This window comes from Pelophylax lessonae, assembly GCF_965119305.1.
Source record: "Pelophylax lessonae genome assembly, chromosome: 1".
Lineage (NCBI taxonomy): Eukaryota > Metazoa > Chordata > Amphibia > Anura > Ranidae > Pelophylax > Pelophylax lessonae.
In genome coordinates, this window is record NC_138768.1 from 504,210,536 (window position 1) to 504,235,764 (window position 25,229).

Below are 25,229 nucleotides of genomic sequence, written 5' to 3' on the forward strand. Positions count from 1 at the left end.
CATACAAATCAAGTTTCTTGATCATTTTTAACAGACACAATGGTAAAAGCAATTGGAGGATGAGACCACCTTGGTGCAATTTCACTAAAAGGTTTATAGATAACATTCAGCACACAAAGACTGTAGGCAGACAATATATTAAAAAACATAAATCAGAAGCATTAGCTGCACAATATAGTAAAAGTCCATAATAGTCTATGCATGATAAAAATGTCCAACATGTAGGGCTGCCATTAAATAAACCATTAAGCCAAAGGTTCCAACAAATCTGGAAGTAAAAAGAGAGAAAAGGAGCCTCTAAGTGTAGACAATAGCATAACCTGGATGTAAACAGCACCCGACTTGTACAAATAATAAATATACATATACTGTATTTCATTTCAAAAATGGCAGCAGCACTTCAACATGACAACCCCCACTGTTTCAATTATGGAAAATCATATGGATAAACTCAAGTAATCAAAAAAAAGGCAGAAACACCTACAGTATGTGACATGACCCTCACTATTTTTATAACAGTCGCATTTTTTAAAGAGTTTCCTGGCTCTGCTGCCCAAAATATCGGTGAAAAAAATGGACAGCATGTCTGTTTTCATGCGATCCCATCCGATCCACTGGACATATCACCATCCGTCTGTTTTGTCTTGGATCGGATGACAGACGGGTACTAGCAAACACATCTCCCCTGACATCCGTCTTTCCATAGAGGAGGATTGGTGGCCCGATCCGGTCCGCTTGAAAAACGGACAGGAGGACCTGATTGGTCCGATCGTGTGAAAGGGGCCTTTAGGTTAGTAAAAACTTGTGTTATTAATAAAAATTATGCAATGTATATTCCATCATTTGTCCCATTTAAGATGGCACTAAAATTATTATTCTGGTACAAAGCATTGGAAAGTTATTTACAAATGAAATACCAGCTTTTTTTTTTTCAATTTTGTGAAAAATTACAAAAACGAATAACAATGAAAAAAGGTTAAAAATAAACAATTAGAAAAATAGTAAATAAAAAACAGCAGGAAAATATTAGTTAGTCTCCGTTTCCACTACCGCGGCTACGAAGTCGTGCTACTTCTAGCGCGACTTCGTAGTGAAAGTAAACTGCGGCTTTCAGTGCGACTTGTCCCTCATTATAGAGGGAAGTCGCACTGAAGTCGGCTCAAAAGTAGTACACAAACTACTTTTGAAGTCGCCGCAACTGAAGTCGCACTAGTGAAAACCGGCCCTTAAGGGGAGAAGGGGGAGATAGAGTAATTAGGAGTGATGAGGGTAAACTAGGGGTTAATAAAGGGTACATTGAACACATTTTATTTAAATACGTTTCTTTTGTCTTGTCAGGTTGCTTGAGGTAAATTAAGACCCCATTCACACTAGCGCGACTTGTCAGGCGACTTGGTTGCCTGACAAGTCGCGGTGGGTCGCTCGCCATTGATTAGCACAGGACCCGTTATAGGAGCGACACAAGTCGCTCCGACTTAGAAAAAGGGTCCTGTACTACTTTGGGGCGACCTGGAGGCGACTTGCATTGACTTCAATGATATGAAGTCCGTGCAAGTCGCGCCAAGGTCGCGGTGCACAGCGTTGCCCTATCAAGTCGTGTAGCCCCTGTCTGAACGGGGTCTAAAGGTGCAGAGAAAGGAAATAGTTACCTGCAGGCATACCAGGCTTTAATTAATTTATTACTAAGTATGTCTCAGGATGGGAGCTCAATTAGATTACAAATAGGAAGCTTGCTACACATGGCTTCTACGTAGATCTGCAAATATATAATACTAACCCCTTTGTTTTTATTATAGTGTTTTATGGAGCGATAGCTAATTAGTTCATTTCAATTCATACAGTGTCATTGTTGGCCTTGCACCCTATTATACTGACAGTGGGTGACAGTGTGGAACATGATGTTGAATGTTAGGCCGCTCTAACTGTCATCATAGGGGATTGGCTCAGGAGTGTTCAGATTCTAGTCCCAACCCACCTGAGCAATCCTGCTAGGAAGCCATCACTGCACACCGCAAATCACAGGCAGCATGTGTATGTGCAGCTGCGGGCCGGGAAATGCTTCACTGCCTATGATTGGCGGTGTTCAGTGACGGCTTCCTGGCAGGATTGCTCAGGTGGGTTGGGACTAGGATCCAAACATGACTGAGCCCATCCCTAGTCATCATATGCAGATCACAGCTCATGCCTTTGATCTGCAGATGAATGAAACAGAGTAGATACATTACTGTGTGTCTTTCTTTCTCACATCTGAACAGTGTTTATAAACAGTGTGCCAGACAATCCATTTTTGGACAATAGCAGCTATCACAGTTGCTGTATTTTTACAGCAACTCCTAACTGACATTTTGACAGTCAGTAATCACCAGAAAGTGTGAGGGAGGGAGCACCAGAAGGGTAGGACATGTTACACATACCCTGTGTAATTCAAATGTCTTTTTGTGCAACAATGTCCACAACTGTTTAAGAAACTCGGCAGGTAGGTTGCTCCATACATCCAGGAGAACTACAGATCTTCTGTGGCTTTAGGCTGTCTCATATGCTTAGCTGATATTGAGATCAGAGATTTTTGGAGGCCATACCATCTCTTTCAGGACACATTGTTCTTCTATTCAATAAAGATAGTTCTTTATGTATGTTTCAGGTCTGTGTCCTGCTGCAGAATGAGTTTGGGTATGGTCAAACACCTCCCTTACTGTACTGCATAAAGGATAAGTATGTGCCTAGCTGTCAGGATACTAATAGAAATGCACAGGTGCCAGCACGCAGCCAAGGAATTCCTGATACCTACCTGTGTAGGTTCACATGTTGGCGCATCAATATGTACACGTCTGTGCGCATAAGTGTATGCTCATGTACTGGCACATGCTTGTGAATGCCCAATCTCAAAACGGGTGCCAAGCATCCTATCTAATAAAAAGAAATAGTGACTGGTAATTATTGGATGATCTCCAGCTACCCGTGGTCCTTGTTCCTGTGTTTTCTGATTTTTCCTGCTGCATGACTACTCAATACTGACTTGGCTTCTCCATGAATATCTCTTTGACTCTCTCCTGATTGTGATCTCAGCTTGCTGCTTTCTGTCTGCTCTCCCGTGTATGGCCCCGGTTTGTCTCTTGATTGTTAGATTATTTCACATCAGCATTTAGAGTTGCATTTTACTCCATTTGGGCTTATTCGTAGACCTCTAAGAATAAGCCTAATCAGAGTGAATGCCTTTTAGGGGCATAGCTGAGGGCAGGGACTGTGTCAGGAGCCAATTGCTTTGATGAAATCGCTCATTTTTTTATTCTGTTGCGGTTAAACATTTCAGATTTGGACTCAAACTCTGCTATTTTTTGCACATCAGTTTTAGTGTTTTTATGCATAGGTGGGTGGTGTAGCTTTGTTTTCACATCAGAGTTATGGCATTTTAGTCACAGGTTTTCCATGAAGACCATTTCTGACCAGACTTCTCTGGATTGAGGTGGGTGTACCAACTCCCACTGGTTTCTGTTAAGCCTAAAGCCAGCCATACATGGATTTAAATTCAGATGGTTTAGCAGGGACTGGCTAAATTTCGATCCATGTATGGACAGGCTGGTTGTACATAAGTCGATCAATCGACTTGTGTACAACCAGCCTGTCCCTTTTTTCCTGAATGATCAGTGCCACCAGCCATAGCCAGCAACACTGATCATTGTACAGTATTCTGATGATAGCAGGGAATGTTCCCTGCTGTCACAATACAGTACGACAGAGAGAGGGATTCCCACTTCCCTCATCCTGTTTGTGGCTGGGGCAATCAAGGGTTTTCTTTTATTCAACCTGCTGGTTCAATGAAAAAAAAAATACATATTGTGTGGACTGCATCTTTCCACTGTGAAGGGGTGCCAACATGATGTGTCTTTCATCCTTGGCTAACTGCCAATTTTCTCAACTTTGCCTGTTTTCTTGTGCTACTGCTAAAGAGCTTTGACAGAACATCTAGAACATGGGTGTCCAACCTTTTGGCTTCTCTGGGCCACATTGAGTTTGGAGAAATTTTCTCGGGCCACATATGAAATATATACTATAGTTAAGGTATATAAGTAATAAAATGTCGCCGCACCCTTCCCATGCCGCCACGCTCCCCGCACTAATTTAGCACAACTAGAGGATGATCAAATCAAATGGAATCAGTATACAGAGGTTTACTCCTTCTGAGAGATAATAAACCACCATAACCACTTCAGTGATTTGAAGTGGTCATGGTGGTAGGAGTCAGAAACACTGCACATTCTCGCCTCCCCCCCCCCCCCCCTTCGAGGCAGCCTCTGCCTACAGTTAGTTGTTAGCTGCTGTGGCCGTGCCCCCAACCCGACTTCCTTCCTCCCCCAGCAAAAAAAAAATTGTCAGGGGGCAGTGGGCCGCATTGCCTGCGGTTCTGGGCTGCATGTGGCCCTCGGGCCGCAGGTTGGACGTGCCTGATCTAGCAACACCTGACTTCCTTGAAACGTCTGCCTATGGCCACCCTGTGTCTTGTTTATCTCCTTCGTCTTGCCATGGTATAAGATTTTTTTACACTGAGCTGTTTTCAACAACCTCAAGTTGTTAGTAGAGCACAGATTTTCCTATCCGTACCCAATTTATTTCCTCCTAATTTTGTTTGATTTAGTATTCTACACTACATGGTGTCTTGTTGATAACATTTTTAATTTAGTTTTTGTTCTGTTTATGAACTTTATACGTTTGTAAATTAATAAGTAAAACTATTCAGTTCATTACTGGTAAAAGTATTGTCTCTTTACAGCATTTTTTTTTAACAATCCCTTAACATCCCTTAAGCACAGTACTGTATATAACATCTACCACTTTTTTTGTCCTGACACAACACTGTAGAAATAACAGTGAATAAGTGAAAATCTCTCTAAAGTAAGCTTAAAGAGATAGTAAAGGATAACATTTTTTTAGCTTAAAATAAAAAAAAGATATTATACTCACCTGCTCTGTGCAATGATATTGCACAGAGCAGTCTCTTACCTCCTCTTTACCTCCCACCAGCTTGGTCTGCTCCTCCTTCGTCTGGGTGCCATCTTAGCATGCCAGGTGCTACAGAGGCACGCATGAAAGCATGTTCCTGAGCCGGGCTATGTGCGTCCACAGATAAGCATGGTGTCGGCAAGCCACGCCCCTGCTATGTTCTCCTGGCAGTTTGACTGACATCCCTGAGCCGGGCTATGTGCGTCCACAGACACACAAGATGCTGATAAGCCACGTCCCTGCTATGTTTTCACAGCAGTTTGACTGACAGCCCTGGGCCAGGCTATGTTCATCCAGCCACGTCCCTGCTCCGTTCTCACAGAAGTTTGAATGACAGCCCTGAGCCGGGCTATGTGCGTCCACAGACACACATAATGCCAGTAGGTCACACCCCTGCTCCATTATCACAGGAGTTTTGACAGCAGCATTTACCTATGACTCCCACTGTTTTCAGTGTCTTCTGTGGAACCAGAAGGTGAGGGGAGTAGTGTTGAAGTGTGGACAGTGCTGGATTGGGGTAAAGAGTCAGGTAAGTGTTTAGGGATGGGGGTGGTTTTTAGAGGTAGTGGGCATTTTTTATCTTAAGGCAGGAAATACTTTAGGGTAAAAAACATTTTGACTTTTGAACCACTTTAAATAATATTACATATTAAAAGGAGCCTTGTTCAAAAAAGTTTTATGATTGCTTGATATGGGGTTTTGCATATATTGTAATTAAAGTGATAGTATAGCCTAACAACACTAGCTATTCTTAAAACGTTCCCTGCCTGAACTCCCCCTACATATTCTGCATACCGTGTATAAAAAAAGATCTACAGTATCTCACAAAAGTGAGTACACCCCTCACATTTTTGTAAATATTTTATTATATCTTTTCAAGTGACAACACTGAAGAAATTACACTATGCTACAATGTAAAGTAGGTAGTGTACAGCTTGTATAACAGTGTAAATTTGCTGTCCCCTCAAAATAACCCAACACACAGCCATTAATGTCTAAACCACTGGCAACAAAAGTGAGTACACCCCTAAGTGAAAATGTCTAAAGTGGGCCCAAAGTGTCAATATTTTGAGTGGCCACCATTATTTTCCAGCACTGCCTTAACCCTCCTGGGCATGGAGTTCACCAGCGATACTGTATATACTTACCTTTTTAAATCCATTTTAGTCATGTGATTTCAAATCTCTTGCTCCCCTGTGTAAGGCAGCGCTCAACAATAATAGTGAGTTCTGGGACCAGTGATGTCACCTATAGGCCCCAATGGCCAGCTGTTGTTGGCGCTCCCTCCTCTCTCCTGCAAGCAACCACTTACTGTCACAGGAAACTAAATGCAAAGGAGATCTTGCAAGCTACCTTGTGTGTTCACCAATTATAAGCCAGCTGCGAGCACTGTTCACAATCCCATACGTGTGTGTTAAGTTCAATCAAATCAAAAAAAAGTTCAAATTAAGGTGGAATAAACCTCTAACTATTCCTAAAAATGTTACCTCCTCCTCCTCCTACCTATCCTGCATACTGTATAAAAACAATCCGTGCATTTACTTATTTTTAATTCACTGCGGCCCGGTCATGTAATCCTACAGCTCTAGCATTCCTTTGACAGTAATCAAATCAAAATAAAGTGCAGCGCTATACCATCAAAGGAAAAAATATATATAATAAATAATGATCTGTGAATACGTGCAATGAGTAGATAAGTAGATACAAACAAATTACAAATAGTACTATTATGTATATACGCATGCATTAAAAAAAAGTTCATATATATTTGTGAAAGCGTGAGTCCATCAACAAAACAAAGATCCAAATAGGGCTCCTTGATCTTGGTTTTCCATGCAGTAGTGCTCCCGCTGCTGTCAATCAAACTCAGTTAGCCAATCAGGAGAAAGAGGCAGCGGGGCCAAAGAGCAGCTCCATGTCTAAATGGACACACGGAGCTGCAGCTCGGCTGGTGCCCCCATAGCATGCTGCTTGCTGTGGGGACACTCAACAGGAGGGAGGGGCCAGGAGCTCCAGCCAGGGACCCAAGAAAAGGAGGATCTGAGCTGCCCTGTGCAAAGTTTTTTAACCACTTAACCCCCGGAGGATTTGGTTGCTCAATGACCAGGCCATATTTTGCAATTCGTCACTGCAAGATTTTAACGGACAATTGCGCGGTCGTGCGATGCTGTACCCAAATGACGTCCTTTTTTCCCCTAGAAACAGAGCTTTCTTTTGGTGGTATTTGATCACCTGTATGATTTTTATTTTTTGCGCTATAAACAAAAAAACAAAAAAAGAGCGACAATTTTGAAAAAATAACAATATTTTTCACATTTTTTTTTTATATGAAATTCTCAAAAAAAAAAAGGAAAAATCTAAATGTTTTAACATTTTAGGCCAATTTGTTTTCTGCTACATATTTTTGGTAAAAAAAAATCACAATAAGCATATTTTGATTGGTTTGCACAAAACAAAAGTTATTGAGTTTACTAACTATGGGAAAGATTTATGTAATTTTTATTGTTTTTTTTTTTTAACTAGTAATTGCGGCGATCTGCGATTTTTTTTGCAGGGACTGCGACTTTGCGGCGGACAGATCGGACCCCTGACTGACATTTTTGACACTTTTGGGGGTACCAGTGACATTACTACAGTAATCAGTGCTATAAATATGGACTGTTACTGTAAAAATGACACTGGCAGGGAAGGGGTTAACTTTATTGTTGATCAAGGGGTTAAGTGTGTCCCTAGGGGCGTGATTCTAACTGGGGGGACGTGGCTAGTGAAGTAACCGCAGAGACATGCGATCCTATATAGCAGGATCGCATAGCCTCTTTGCCTACTTCAGTGAGAATGACAGACGGCTGTGTTTACATCAGCCGTCCGTCTTCCTCCCTCTCCTGCGGGAGATCGCGAGTGGCCGTAGGCCATCGGAGCCGCCGGTCACACGCGCTGGCTCAGCAGGGAACGAGCGTGGGCGGGAGCACCCCGGCAGCGGCACGCACTTGTTCCCTACAGGCTCAGGGGCGAGCGACATAGGTCTACGTCGCTTTGCCTGTAGGAGGCTGACTGCCGCAGTAAATAGTCGTGCAGCGGTCGGCAAGTGGTTAAGCAGTATCTGCAGCTGACTGAATTACACACTAAGTGTTTGGGGTATATATCTTTTAATCCTTGCTAATTTTGTAGTTTACACTGGCGCCATGATGGCTGCCCCAGGTTTCCTGTTTCAGGGTTGCTTCTTTTTCTTCCCTTGCATAATCCATTAACAAACAGGTAATCTGGGGAATGTTTTTTTATTGTGCTAAATTTGTTAGGCTAAAAAAATGCTGGGGGTTTAAAGCAGAACTTTACTATGTCAAGCAACATGAACTATTTTAGTCCTTATGCTACTAGCATTAGTAAATAAACAGGGAAGTATATCATATTTACGTGTTTTAAACAGTTTTTTACATTTCTTCAGTTACTCCCTGACTTCCAGGCCTAGGATACCATACATTGCAGGAGTCCTTAGAAAAAAAGGCTTTCTCAGCTAAGCACACCCTTCTGCCTGCAGTGGCATCACGGGGGGGGGGGGATCAGAGGGGCCATATCCCCACCAACATTATACTGTGCCCCCCCCCCATGTCCCCCTCACCAACAGGATCCTAGCGCCAGCTCTGGCGGGTCGGTAAGCCAAGATTGCGAGTTGCCGACCTGCCATCCCAAAGCATCACTATGAAGCCTGCACTAGAGAAAGCGGACCCGATGCTTTCTCTATAGTCCCGCTCCTGTCCCTGGTGGAGTGATACCAAATGCACTCTGCCTGTGACAGTCACAGGAGTGATACAGGAAGCATCGGCTCTGCTCTCTACTGCAGCTGCATGCTTCCAGTCACACTAATGCTGGGGGAAGGTGGGTCGGGAACCAGCCAGCAATACCTACCAACAGTACCAACCAGCAGTACCCACCAGCAGTACCAGCCAGCAGTACCAGCCAGCAGTATCCATCAGCAGTACCCACCAGCAGTACCTGCAAGCAGTACCCGCCAGCAGTACCAGCCAGCATTACCCACCAACAGTACCAGCCAGCAGTACCCACCAACAGTACCAGCCAGAAAACCCACCAGTAGTACCAGCCAGCAGCACCTGCCAGCAGTACCAGACAGCAGTACCCGCCAGCAATACCCACCAACAGTACCAGCCAGCAGTACCCACTAACAGTACCAGCCAGCAGTACCCACCAGCAGCACCAACCAGCAGTACCAGCCAGCAGTATTCACCAGCTAGCAGCAGCCACCAGCCATAACCACCTGTGGGACAGCAGCAGCCAACGATACTTGCAGGAATGCTGAGGAAGAAGTGAATATTCAGGTCAGTTGAGGTTCAGGTAAACCGCAGTGCATCTGTGTGAAAGCAGCCTTAGGCCCCTTTAACACAATTGGTCTGATCGGGTCCGCCTTTTCAGGTGGACCCTATCAGACCCTCCATTCACCTCTATAGAGCGGCAAATGTAAATGGACTTGTGTCGGTTTACACGCGCCTATCTCCAATCCGATCCATCTAAAATAACAGAAGGGGATCCGTCCCCTTCTTTTTGGGTGGATCAGAACAGAGGGCCCATAGAGTAGAGCGGGCTGTGTTCGTGTCTGCTCTGCATATGCTGAGTGGATACGGATCTGTCATCTACCCACTTCACACATTTTGGCCCACGATTACCAAGTCGCTAAAGTGGCCCTCACTCCTCAAAGGGAGAGCACCCCTGCTGTAGAGACATGAGTCCCGGATGGAGAACTGCGCTGTACTGTAGCACATCAGGAGACCCGCTGGGAAATCATAAAGATTTTCCTTGAAGTTGATAAAAGTGTTAAGACCGCCGCCACTGATGCGGCTGGCCTTAACACTTTCATCACTGTGGTTGGCAGGTCTCATTATTTTTCCTTACCTCCTCCATGCTGAGAGCATGGCATCAATACCAGGCTTTATTACTGCGTAAACTGGCACCAATACTAGGCTTTTTTACTGCTTAAACTGGCACCAATAGTAGAGGTTATTACTGCCTACACTGACACCAATACTAGGCTTTATTACTGCATAAACTGGGACCAATTCTAGCGGTTATGACTGCTTAAACTGGCACCAATACTAGGAGCTATTACTGCATAAACTGGCACCAATACTAGGTCCTTCTAACGCATAAACTGGCACCAATACTAGGGGCTATTACTGTGTAAACTGGCACCAATACTAGGGGTTATCACTGCATAAACTGGCACCAATACTAGTTGCTATTACTGCATAAACTGGCACCAATACTAGGTGCTATTACCACATAAACTGGCACCAATACTAGGGGCTATTACTGCATAAACTGGCATCAATACTAGGAGTTATTACTGCGTAAACTGGCACCAATACTAGGGGCTATTACTGCGTAACACCAATACTAGGGGCTATTACTGCGTAAACTGGCATCAATACTAGAGGCTATTACTGCATAAACTGGCACCAATACTAGGTTCTTCTAACGCATAAACTGGCACCAATACTAGGGGCTATTACTGTGTAAACTGGCACCAATACTAGGGGTTATTACTGCATAAAAAGGCACCAATACTAGTGGCTATTACTGCATAAACTGGCACCAATACTAGGTGTTATTACCACATAAACTGTCACCAATACTAGGGGCTATTACTGCGTAAACTGGCATCAATACTAGGAGGTATTACTGCGTAAACTGGCACCAATACTAGGGGCTATTACTGCGTAACACCAATACTAGGGGCTATTACTGCGTAAACTGGCACCAATACTAGAGGCTATTACTGCATAAACTGGCACCAATACTAGGGGTTATTACTGCATAAACTGGCAACAATACTAGGGGTTATAAGTGCGCAAACTGGCACCAATACTAGGGGCTATTACTGCGTAAACTGGCACCAATACTAGGAGCTATTACTGCGTAAACTGGCACCAATACTAGAGGTTAATACTGCGTAAACTGGCACCAATACTAGGGGTCATTACTGCATAAACTGGCACCTATACCAGGTGCTATTACCAAGTAAACTGGCACCAATACTAGGGGTTATTACTGTGTAAACTGGCACCAATTCTAGTGATTATGCCTGCGTAAACTGTCACCAATACTAGGCTTTATTACTGCGTAAACTGGCCCCAACACTAGGCTTTATTACTGCGTAAACTTGCAACAATACCAGAGTTTATTACTGCGTAAACTGGCACCAATAATAGGGGTTATTACTGTCTAAACTGGCACCAATACTAGGTTTTATTACTGCATAAACTGGCACCAACACTAGGGGTTATTACTGCATAAGCTGATACCAATACTAGGGGTTATTACTGCGTAAACCAGCACCAATACTAGGGGTTATTTGTGCGTAAACTGGCACAAATACTAGGTTTTATTACTGTGTGAACTGGCACCAATACTAGGTCTTATTATTGCATAAACTGGCACCAATACTAGACTTTATTACTGCATAAAATGGCACCAATACTAGGGGTTATTGCTGCGTAAACTGGCACCAATACTAAGGGCTAATACTCCATAAACTGGCACCAATTCTAAGGGTTATTACTGCTTAAACTGTTAAACTGAAATTGCTTTAAACTATAAAGGAAAGCTTTACCAACACTAGGGACTACTACTGCAAAAACTGGCACCAATTCTAAGGGCTAGTACTGCATAAACCAGCACCAATACTAAGGGCTATTAATAAAGCTAGGCTTTATTATTGCTTAAACTGGCACCAATACTAGGCTTTATTACTGCGTAACCGGCACCAATAATAGGGGTATTACTGTCTAAACTGGCACCGATAATAGGTTTTATTACTGCTTAAACTGGCACCAATACTAGGGGTTATTACTGCGTAAACTGGCACCAATACTAGGGGTTATTACTGCGTAAACTGGCACCAATACTAGGGTTTTTTTCTGCGTAAACTGGCACCAATACTAGACTTTATTACTGCGTGAACTGGCACCAATACAAGGCTTTATTATTGCTTAACTGGCACCGATACTAGGCTTTATTACTGCATAAACTGGCACCAATACTAGAGGTTATTACTGCGTAAACTGGAACCAATATTAGGGGCTATTACTGCATAAACTGGCACCAATACTAAGGACTATCACTGCATAAACTGGCACCAATACTAAGGGTTATTACTGCCTAAACTGTTAGCTGAAATTGTTTTAACCTTAAAAGAAAAGCTTTTCCTCTTTTTCCTCTTTCTCAGGTCTGAAGCAATACCTGAGGAAGAAAGGAAAACTCTTTAAAGCCTGTCTTTTAAATGTTAGGTTAGTACAATAAAAAGGTATCATTGCATACTGCATTACTCTTGTATTTTGTAACCTTATTTATATATAGTACTTATTTAGTTTTTTTAGTGGTATGATTTAGTGCTGAAAATGTTGAGCGCCCCCCCGCCCCAGTTTTGACTGTGGTATCTTATGTGCTCTCCCTATATATTGTTCCAAGAGTCACCACTGCCTGCCTGCAATCCTGAACTAAGGGCAGTTGATTACAGGAAGTAAAAGCTACATGAATCATCTGTCCTTACTCAAGATGGCCACAGCAAGAAATGCTTGGGGGTGTTTTTCAAAGTGATTTCTCAGAAAAATAAAGCATAAAGACATACAGTAAATGGATGGATGAGTTTACTTTCAATGTTGAAAATGACTTAATAGCTTTTTTTGATTTGTGGTGCTCAGATGCAGTGTAGTTCCACTACTGCTTTAAATTAATTCACACATAATGGTATACAGGAAATAGAGGACCTCACAGCATTCTTTTCTACTGGAAAGACTTTAAATACTCTTCTGAGTATAATTATTAGCTATGAGGAACTGCCCACCTTGTGAGTAGACAGCAGCTCATTTTGTGTTAGAGATGAGGAGGGGGCCAGTGGGATGGTAGAATGCCGCCCCCCCACCTGCCGGTAGAAGGTACTAAACCAGAATCCTTACCCCCCCCCTCCCCCTCCATTTCACCTTTTTTTTCTGCGCCCTATTTTCCTCCTACCCCACTACCCCATCAATGTGCCGAATACCCCTGAACTACAGACAGTCTCTTTAACAATCTACCCTTCCCCTCTATCCTATAATTTGCTTCCCCTGCCACTATAGAGTATCCCCTTTTTTATATACCTTTCTGATTCTTTGCAAAAAAAAAAAGATGAGAACTTGATAGGCATTGAGTACATAGATTGTGATTTTACCTATTTGGTGGAAAGTTATAGCTTCCATAGAAGTTAAATATGCCCTGTGGTACTTAAGATTGTTACCATTTTTGTGTCAATCGGTTTTTATTTATGTTATATACACACACGATCTTACTCAAACTCTTTTTAGAGAATGAGACTTGTACCATATTTCATTATTGAGATGCAGACCTTTCTTAAATAATGATAAAAAAAAAAAATAAAAAATTCACACTTACCATTAATTAGTTCTTTCAATGGTAAGTTAAATAGATGAAAATAGGAATAATTTAGTTATTACCTTGGCTTCCTAAAATAAAAAAAATATTTTATTCTGCGGCTACCTGTTTAGACTGCATTAGGTGGAGATTTGGTCTACATTCTCTGTGTGGTTGTTCCGGCATTTTATCTCTTTAAAGAAAATCTGTGAGCAGTTGTTTTATTTCACGGCTCAGCTGACGATTTGGAACCCCAGGGAGAAAGCGAGAGCGAGGGAGGGGGAGAAGTAGTGGAGAAAGTGCATTGTATGCTTATGCTGAGGTGGGTAGCTAGTGTGCCTCCAATTATTTAAACCAAACCGAAATCTCTACAGGAAATCAATGCCTCTAGTGGAAGAAAAAGGCTGAAGGAATGAATGAATGAATGGAAATCACAGAGGAGAAAGGAGGTAGTTGGCAGATAAACAGCAGCCTATGATTTCCTGTAAGATTAAAGATATTAACTCTTATATCATCAGACCGAAGACATTTTAGAGTAAAAAGAATTCATTGTATAAATACCGCAGTCATATACTCTGAAATGTTTAAATATAACAGGAATTTTAGAATCTCAGACTATACTAGAGAAGGTACCCATGAGAAGTCTTTCTGACTAATGCAGCCATTAGTATGTTAATTTTTATCAATCCTATATTCAAATGTAGATTTGTTTTATAAGAAAGTGGTGAATTTGTGTATGTTCCACTTCATTTTTATTTTTGAGGATTCTGCTTGCATTATTTCATGAACTGAACACAAATAACATTTTTGTTTTTTATGCATTTGTGTTTAAAATATTTTATCTAGATATGTTTGAGGATATCAGTTACAACAACTGCAGGATTGCATGTCTTATTCTTGAACAACCTCCTATGCATTTATAGTATATTAAAACAAACTAATAAAAGTATTATAATGTGTAGGGATGCACCAAAATTTAGGCCACCGAAATTATCGGCCAAAAATTAGCCTATCCCATTTCGGCCGATAATGGGTTAACATTGCCGAAATTAATATGGCCGCCGTGAGAAAGGAGGAGGGCGCAGCGCAGGGCAGGTTTTAAAAGTCCCGTCTCTGGCCGGCCGCCCGCCTCTCAATGACGTCCCCACTACGATCTGTGCATTAATGAAGTGACATACCAGGCGGGAGGGCGGGGCGAGCGGCCGCTAATAGATAGAACTATGTGATCCTTCCCTGTCAGCTCATTGGGACTGTGTGTGAATGAGAACTGAACTGACACCGGGCGGGGGGGGGGGGGGGGGCGGGGCGAACGGCCGCTAATAACTAGAACTATGTGAGAGCTTTACTTCCCTGTCAGGCACGTATCTCCTCTGACAGGGAAGTGAAGCTCTCACATAGTTCTAGTTATTAGCGGTCGCTCGCCCCGCCCCCCCGCCCGGTGTCAGGTCAGTTCTCATTCACACACAGTCCCGCTGACAGGGAAGGATCACATAGTTATATCTATTAGCGGTCGCTCGCCCCGCTCCCCCCGCCCGGAGTGTCAGCTAATTCATGTACATCGTGCCGCTGACAGGGAATTGAAGAGAAGTGAAAGGCTCACATAGTGACAGCTATTAGCGGCCGCTCGCCCACCCTCCCGCCCGGTGTGTCACTTCATTCATGGACAGATCGTAGGAGTAGTGACATCACCGGGAGGCGGGCGGCCGGCCAGAGGCGGGACTTTTGAATAATGGACACCGTGACCGGAGAAAGCTGAGTGAGTAGGAGAGGGACGCTGGCGCTGATGCGGGGGGGAGGGGTGATAGCTGAGGCAGCTTACCATTGGTATTAGTATTAATTATGCAGCATGAGGGGGTTAATGTATTGTCACAGCTGGTCACTGCTGCATTAGTGACCGACCAATGGCAGTTAATTAACCCCTTTGTGCTGCATTAGTGCAACCAGTATCAGTGTTAATTAACACTGATACTGGTTGCACTAATGCAGCACAAAGGGGTTAATTAACTGCCACTGGTCGGTCACTAATAGATGAGTGACCAGCAGTGGCAATACATTAACCCCCTCATGCTGCAAAATACAAATACTATTGGTAATTAAATTAACCACTTGCCAACCCGTCACAGTACATATACTGTGACAGGGTGGCAGCGACAGGTGTACGTCTCTGCCTGTTTTTGGTGTATGCCCCTGTTCCATCTATTTTAAAATTATTTGGGGGAAAAAGTAATTTTCAGTTTCGGTTTCGGTTTTCGGCCAAGGGCATCCTGCATTTTCGGTTTCGGTTTCGGCCCAAAATTTTCATTTCGGTGCATCCCTAATAATGTGTGTATTTTTGTATTCATTATTCATGCATCACTTATGACAGGTGATGTCTAGATATACAGGTGCATTTCATAAAAGTAGAATATGATCAAAAAGTTAATTTATTTCAGTAATTCAATTTAAAAAGTGAAATTCATATATTTTATATAAATGCGTTACCCACAGAGTGATATATTTCAAGCATTTCTTTCTTTAATTTTGTTGATTATGGCTTGCAGTTAGTGTAAACCCAAAATCTCAAATTTTAATACAGAAATGTTGGCTTACTGAAAAGTATGTCCATGTACAGTATACCATGTACAGTATAGTATGCACTCAATGCTTGGTCGGGGCTCATTTTGCATGAATTACTGCATCAATTCAGCATGGCATGGAGGCGATCAGCCTTTGGCACCGCTGAGGTGTTATGGAAGCCCAGGTTGCTTTGATAGCGGCCTTCAGCTCATCTGCATTGTTGGGTCTGGTGTCCCTCATCTTCCTCTTGACAATCCCCCACAGATTCTCTATGGGGTTTAGGTCAGGCGAGTTTGCTGGCCAATCAAGTACAGGGATATCATGATTATTAAACCAGGTATTGGTGTTTTTGGTAGTGTGGGCAGGTGCCAAGTCCTGCTTGAAAATGATACCAGAATCGCTATAAAATTGGTGAGCAGAGGAAAGCATGAAGTGCTCTAGAATTTAGAGGCTGCGCTGATTTTGGACTTGATAAAACACAGTGGACCAACATCAGTAGAAGACATGGCTTCCCAAATCATTACACACTGTGGAACATTTTGCATTTTATTTGGAAATCAAGGTCCCAGAGTCTGGAGGAAGAGTAGAGAGGCACAAAATCCAAGTTGCATGAGGTCCAGTGTGAAGTTTCCACAGTCAGTGATGATTTGGGAAGCCATGTCATCTGCTGGTGTTAGTCCATTGTGTTTTATTAAGTACAAAGTCAGCACAGCCCTCTACCAGGAAATTCTAGAGCGCTTCATGTTTCCCTCTGCTGACCAGCTTTATGGAGATGCTGATTTCATTTTCCAGCAGGACTTGGCACCTGCCCACACTGCCAAAAGTATCAATACCTGGTTTAATGATCATGGTATTACACTGCTAGCAAACTCACCAGACCTAAGCCCCATAGAGAATCTGTGGGGGATTGTCAAGAGGAAGATGAGAGAAACCAGACCCAACAATGCAGATGAGCTGTAGGCAACTATTAAAGCAACCTGGGCTTTCATAACATCTCAGCAGTGCCACAGGCTGATTGCCTCCATGCCACGCCACATTGATGCAGTAATTCATGCAAAATGAGCCCCAACCAAGTATTGAGTGCATACTATACTGTACATGGACCTTTTCAGTAGGCCAATGATTCGGCCTTAAAAAAACGTTTTTTATTGGTCTTATGTAATTTTCTGAGATACTGAATTTTGTGTTTTCACTAGCTGTAAGCCATAATAATCAAAATTAAAAGAAAGCAATGCTTGAATAATATCATGCTGTGTGTAATGCATCTACAGTATATAAAATATATGAGTTTCACTTTTTGAAATGAATTACTGAAATAAATTAACATTTTGATGATATTCTAATTTTATGAGATGCACATGTAAGGCATGTGAAAAGATGTCAATTCTACAACATTGTGTTCAAATTTAATTTTTCTAAATGACATATGTCTATGTGATTACTGCTGAATTTTATGTTTGATTAAATACAATATAGATATACAGCATGATAAAAAAAATATATATTTAAATACACAACATACACTAACCATTAAAATGGGTCTTGGTAGAGAAGAGTATTCATTACCACTGCCCTTTCCTTTTACAAAATATTCAGCAGAATAAAATAGATAGGAATATTAGATTCATTTCAGAGATGTGCAAGATGATGGCTTTACTAAATACCCAGCATGCTACACACAAACACATATTCATACCATTAAGCTTTATCTTACTATTAATACATACATCCGGTCTACTAGAGAATGAACAAGTCATTTTTAGATATTCTGTATGTGTAGACAAATTATGTATCTCTATGTATAAACGAATTATGTATAGAGTGCAAATGAAGGCAAGCAGACAGCTAGCATCGTAGATCAAGCCTGTGCATAGCACAGAGCCTTCTCCACCCACCCTCTACCCTCTGCTCACACCACCTTACTGTTTTCTATTCATAAATATCTCAGTAAGTGAAAAAAAAAAAAAAAAAAGCAGAATCAGCTGCACAGAGGGAAAATGAATGTGTATGGAGGGGGGTTGGGGGTGGGGTGCAGGAAGCCAGGACAGGCAGGCACTAGCTGTGTACATGAAATCAGCCACACTGAGGAAGCCAGAAGACACAGAATGTAGGGACAGACTGACAATATGAAGGAAAGATTGACTATATGTATAAGACAGGACAGAGTGACTCACACACACAGTGGGGACATATGGTGGGATAGACAGATAGATAGATAGATAGATAGATAGATAGATAGATAGATAGATAGATAGATAGATAGATAGATAGATAGATAGATAGATAGATAGATAGATAGATAGATAGATAGATAGATAGATAGATAGATAGATAGATAGATAGATTTATTTGATATATATAAGACGATCAGATAGAAAGATGGATGGATGGATAGATAGATAGATGGATAGATAGATAGATAGATAGATAGATAGATAGATAGATAGATAGATAGATAGATAGATAGATAGATAGATAGATAGATAGATAGATAGATAGATAGATAGATAGATAGATAGATAGATTTATTTGATATATATAAGACGATCAGATAGAAAGATGGATGGATGGATAGATAGATAGATAGATGGATGGATAGATAGATAGATAGATAGATAGATAGATAGATAGATAGATAGATAGATAGATAGATAGATAGATAGATAGATAGATAGATAGATAGATAGATAGATAGAATACATTTATTTGATATATATAAGATGATCAGATAGAAAGATGGATGGATAGATAGATAGATAGATAGATAGATAGATAGATAGATAGATAGATAGATAGATAGATAGATAGATAGATAGATAGATAGATAGATAGATAGATAGATAGATAGATAGATAGATAGATGGGATACATTTATTTGATATATATAAGACGATCATATAGAAAGATGGATGGATGGATAGATAGATAGATAGATAGATAGATAGATAGATAGATAGATAGATAGATAGATAGATAGATAGATAGAGATAGATAGATAGATAGATAGATAGATAGATAGATAGATAGATAGATAGATAGATAGAGAGATAGATAGATAGATAGATAGATAGATAGATAGATAGATAGATAGATAGATAGATAGATAGATAGATAGATAGATAAATAGATAGATAGATAGATAGATAGATAGATAGATAGATAGATAGATAGATAGATAGATAGATAGATAGAGATAGATAGATAGATAGATAGATAGATAGATAGATAGATAGATAGATAGATAGATAAATAGATAGATAGATAGATAGATAGATAGATAGATAGATAGATAGATAGATAGATAGAGATAGATAGATAGATAGATAGATAGATAGATAGATAGATAGATAGATAGATAGATAGATAGATAGATAATTCCTACATATAAGATAGTCGTATACGCAGAAAGATAGATAGATAGATAAATAGACAGATAGATACGCAAAAGTATATGGGATAAATCTCTTTGATATATATAAGACAGATAGATAGATAGATAGATAGATAGATAGATAGATAGATAGATAGATAGATAGATAGATAGATAGATAGATAGATAGATAGATAGATGCTATAAATGTGTGCAAAAGTATAGATAAATCTCTTTGCTGTATGGTAAATACAGTTCACAACTAAATGCAGTATAAGAATAATATTTATAGATATGCTATGGTATGTTAATGACAAAATAAACAGCTAAATTGCATCTTCTATTAAACTTCAACATTTTTCATCAGATAAGGCTTTTGCACTCAACAGATAGTTGATGTGAAATCTTCCCCCAATAGCACAATGATTGGTTTCAGCCAGCACACCCTGTAAATGCCCTTTGACGGATGGTGAGATCTTCACCATGGGCTGATTTTGCAGGGCATGTGAATAGAGAAGGGTGTGCTCGCGTGTTGGAGCGCCTATGTGCCTCGTTCTATCAGCGGGCATGTAGCTCCATATCTGCAAACATAGCCCCATGGTAAATCCTTGATCTTAAATACAATTCAGCGCTGCATGGAATGGGTATGGATATGGGCATCCAAGAGATGTAGATGAAAAATCATCTTGCAGCCCACACCCTAAAAAGGATGTAGGATCCCAATGGTGCTCCCTTCTTACCTCCCACGCACAGCAGCGACATGGTGCCTGCTCTTGTTCCTGGTTTAGTGTAGGCAAGGATGCCCAGCACTCCTTCTGGCAGTGTTAGCTGGTCAGTGCCCTTCCTCGGGTCCAGCTGGTCATAATGCTTCTCGATCGTACTGCACTGTGTCTGCCATCTTTGTGTTTCAGCACCAGAGCTATGGAGAGCTCCGTTTGACGTCAAGAGAAGAAGAGGGTGGGAGAGGAGAATGGAGCAGAGGGAGGAGGGAGCCGGGATGAGTGAACACACCTGATTTGTAAAAAAAATGTTTGTCTGGGCTGGGAGAAATGAAGAGTGCATTCAATGGAAAATCAATTCAAACTCATAAATGTTAGTGAGGTAGTTGAAAGAAAGAAAAAAAATGATTTGCATATTACAGAGGTTTAACGTGGTATTAGTCCCTGAAGCTAACATTTATTCCATTGCAGTTTACCACTTCTTATATGTGATGGCTGCATTCCTTTACTTTCCTAAACTTTCTTTCTTTTAGTTTCACCTGCTGATCCAGCCAGTAAGGCCCCTTTCACACTATCCGTCTGTCGGACGGATTCCGTTTTTCTCAGCGGGGGATCGAGCCGCTGATCCCCCGCTGAGCAGGAGGATGACAGCTGTGTCTCTGCGCTGTGTGCAGAGACACAGCTGTCAGTTCCCCATGCATCTCTATGGGGGAATCGGATGGGAACGGACCGTCGGTCCGTTCTCATCCGATTCCCATCCGATCCGCTGGACTGATGGAAAATATGGTTTCCATCTGTCCAGACTTGACAGATCGGATCGGGTCGGATGTCAGCGGACGTGTTTCCGCTGACATCCGATGCCCCATAGGAATGCATGGGGGGACCATTCAGATCCGCCAAAAAAACGAACAGGCGGATCTGAACGGTCCGTCTGTGTGAAAGGGGCCTAAGGCTGTGGTTTTTCAACAGAACAAGGTGTAGCAGTTAGAGGACCAGTGGCGGCTGGTGCATTGGGGGCGTCACCCCCCTTATTTATGCGTCCAGCCCCCTAATCTACATGCGGGGTGCCGGATGCCTGGATTCCAAATTTTTTTTTTTTTTTAAGCACGTGATTAGAGCCAGAGGCTCTAATAGGCTTCAAAAAAGGGTGGGCTCGGGGAGCAGAGCACTGCTCCCTGAGCCCACCCAGTTGTTTGACAATAGCGAATTAATAAAATATGGATTGAGATGCAAGTGACGAATCACCACCCCCAATCACCCAGCGCTTGAGCACTCCTAATGTGCAATGTACAAATAAAACAAATAATAATAAGGAAAAAAACTGCTGCCTAAACATATAAAATAAAACCAGTGCATATCACCTCAATGAATATCAAGAATCATATACACAAGCAGCGCTAAACAGAGGATATAGTTTATCATGAAATATAGGTCCAATGAATGTTCATAGGGAAAAAAAGCCTTTATGGAGTCCACAATGGGATCAGTCACTAGTGCTGGAGTCGGAAAGAAACCTCAATTCCTTTACCTCACCATGTGAACCTCTCCCCAGGGAAACGCACTTACTCTGGTAACCATATGCTTGCTAAGGCTCCCAACATGGCTACCAATAATTACTATGGCTTCAGTAACGATGGATACTGCAGAAGTCTTGGAATGACAAAACCGGTAAGGGTGTGAGCAACACGGTCACCTAGACAGCAGGACGCCAGGCGGAAAAATCAGTATCACTCGCGGACTTCCGGACGCTGACGAGCGCGACGGAGGCCCGGTAGGCTCCTTAATGCGTCCGATGCTGCCCTGTATATGTATCTATCTACGCTGTTTTATTTATCTATGATTGTATTTCATGATAAACTATATCCTCTGTTTAGCGCTGCTTGTGTATATGATTCTTGATATTCATTGAGGTGATATGCACTCTTGGTTTTAATAGCGAATTAATATTCGCTATTGCCACACTGATTCTCCTCCTGGCCAATCAGGAGACCCATTTCCCGATTGGCCGAAAGGAAAAGCCATGCTATTGGCCAAGGAGCAGAGGAGGAAGGAGACTGAGGGGGAAGCTGGCGACCGGGGGGGGGGACAGTGCGGGCTGGAGCTGGTGGGGGACAGTGCAGGCTGGAGCTGGTGAGGGACAGTGCAGGCTGGAGCTGGTGGGGGACAGTGCAGGCTGAAGCTGGTGGGGGACAGTGCAGGCTGGAGCTTGTGGGGGACAGTGCGGGCAGGAGCTGGTGTGGTCGGGGGGGGGGTATGGTGTGGTCCGGCTGACGCCCCCCCCCTGGCCCGTGGAGCACCAGCTGCCACTGTCGAGGACTGAGACAAAGGGTCCTTTCACATGGGCTTTCTGCCCGGCGGACTCTGTTTTGCTCAGGGGGATCAATCTGCCAATCCCCGCTGAGCAGGCGGATGCCAGGTCCGTCTCCGCTCTGTGTGCAGAGACAAACCTGTCAGATCCCCTCTCTCCTTTATGGGGAGATCGGATGAAAACGGGCCGCCTGTCCGTTTTCATCCGATCCTATCCAATCCGATCCTCCAGATGAATGGAAAATAGGGTTTCCATCCGTCTGGATTTCATGGACAGGATCTGATCAAATAGCGGCGGGAGTCAGCGGACATGTCACCGTTGACATTAGCTGCTCCATAGGGATGCATGGAGCATCCGATCAGGTTTGCCTGAAAAACTGACAGGCAGACCTGATCAGAAAGCCTGTGTGAAAGGGGCTAAACAATTTACCCCTGACAGAGGTGCTTACAATGGTCAGCTGTTATTATTTTTTTTTATTATTATTTACTTAAAACCCTTTTCCCGAAAGGAACAAAACTGCTTAAAAAGTGTAAACTGGAGTTTGGCTTCAATTTGTCAGTGTATCTACAGTAAATCTGCTAATACATTTAACACTCCCCTCCCCCCTGCTGCTGTCCAAAGGTGCCCCTGTGCTTCTTTATCCTGAATGGAGGCACTCTAAGGTGTACTTTTAATAAACAGAGAAAAGCCGTGATCCTCAGGATCATGACTGATCTCTGATGAGTTACCGTTTAGTTAGCTGAGATGAGGAGCAGAGAACATGTTCTTCTCTTCTCATCACAGTACATGACCGTTCTGTCACAAATGGCCAGTTTAGAAAAGTGAGATCTGAAGATCTCACAGCCGTTATTCTGAAATATCTCCATTCCAGATTCTCCAGCTCAGAGGTGGAGAATCAGGGGGAGAAGCTGTGTGATTAGAGGAAGAAGACTTCTTTCTTCCGATATATCAGCACCAGTGGGTTCAAAATTAAGAAAAAAAATACATATGTATATATGGTATGTATGTATGTATGTGTGTGTGGGTGTATGTATATACAGTATATATATATATATATATATATATATATATATACTGTATGTACTGGTATATATATATATATATATATATATATATATATATATATATATATATACTGTATGTACTGGTGTGTGTATATATATATATATATATATATATATATATATATATATACACTGTATGTACTGGTGTGTGTATATATATATATGTATACTGTATGTACATATATATATACACTGTATGTATATATGTATATATACTGTATATGTGTGTGTGTGTAGATCGATAGATATTCAGTTAGTTTTCATGTGTCAGAACATGTCATTACGAGTGCTTTTAAACTTTGGTTTCACTTTTAAAACTTGGCGGCACTGTAATCTCACAAAATCTCGTGAGATTACAGGCAGTCCACCCAGTTATACAGGGATCACGGCCGTTTTCAGAGAAGAAAATTCTCCTCTGATCACCCTTTGAGAATTGAAGTTCTGGGCCACCTAAACTGGGTGCCAGAGGAGATAATTTTTCTCTGAGAACTGCCGAGAATTGAACTGAGAGAAAACTTCTCAGTTTACTAAACGTACACCTAAGGCCTCATGCACACTGAGTGTTTGCACAGCTTCCTGGAACATCTTTTTTCCTTTCAGGACATGCTGTGCACACGCATTTCATGGACTCCATTGGCCAAAATATACATTATATCTGCTAATAAAAATAATGAATGCTCAAGCAATAAACATGCTTCAAGCATTTTCAGGCCAATAGCTTCTCTTCTGATCACACTTGTGTTGTTTTTTTTTCTGCCTGTAAACACTCCATTTCTAATATTCCTGTAAATGTCTATGTGCGCATGGACACATAGGCTAACATAGAGGTGCATTTACAGCCAGAAAAAAAAGTAAAGCGCCCCCTGTATAATCGTTTTGGTAAGCCCTGTGTGCATGAGGCCTAATACAGGAGGTGTGCTACTGGCCAGATCACCAAGTGAAAAAAGTGTAAAAAAAAAAGGTATTTTTAATAACTTTTATATCTATACACAAATGTTTTGACTTTCATTTATTGTTTAAACTGAATGGGTTGTTTAACAAGATGAGGGTTTACAATCATTAGAGTAGGATTCCTTATTCGCATTTAAAAACTCTGTGCGACTGCTTAGTTCCCACCCCATCTTCTCTCCCTCTTATACAATCTTCTCAATGCTACACCTGAGGACTTTGTTCATACATATAGTCATAGTTGGGAATTGGATCTTTAGGTCACTCTCTTTAAAGCAGAGGTAGGTGGAACTCTTTTCTTTTGCCCATAAATCCTCTATCATGAACCACTTTCAGGAGCAGGGTTACAAACATCTCTCCTTGTGATATCGTGTTCCAGTCCTGCTGCACAGAATATACCCACAACTTCCTTACGCACTGCCAAACAGATCCCATCGCTTTTTTTGGACATATTTTCACATTGCCCCTGGCTGTAAACCTTTTGGTCTGAGGTTCAGCAAATCATTCATCAGTTGACTTCTGTGGACCTAGGCAGTGACCCCTTTGGCTACTTACATATTAAAGAAGTAGGGCCAGAGCTCTTTTGACCCTACTTCTCCTATGGATCACAGAAATGCACTTCGTTCTGGACTCCTGTGACCTGTTTTTTGCCGACAGCGTGCTAAAGTCAACTGCTGGCTGAAATCACTGAGCTGGTCAAGGCTCCAAAGAGATCCTGACTTTACAGTCAACCCAGATGCCTGGACCTGCAGCTGGCTCAGCCTCTCAGCAAGCCACTGGAAGAATGAGCCAGCAGCTCCCACCCTCTCCACAGCTCAGTGATGCCGTAAGCACTGGAGGGGCAGAGCGGG

At 42.0% G+C, this 25,229-nt stretch overlaps 1 protein-coding gene across 16 annotated transcripts in view; it reads right to left on the reverse strand.

The window, feature by feature from the left end:
• The window catches only part of LOC309544369 (protein unc-13 homolog A), a 297,990-nt gene extending 277,699 nt beyond the window's left edge, over nt 1–20,291 (reverse strand). For all 16 annotated transcript variants that reach the window (XM_082243274.1, XM_082243271.1, XM_082243272.1 and 13 more), the window contains exon 1: nt 20,080–20,291. In XM_082243274.1, the coding sequence (XP_082099400.1) occupies nt 20,080–20,101 (22 nt within the window). In that variant the 5' untranslated portion in view covers nt 20,102–20,291. The remainder of the gene's footprint in view (nt 1–20,079) is intronic.
• Between the last annotated feature and the right edge of the window lie 4,938 nt (nt 20,292–25,229).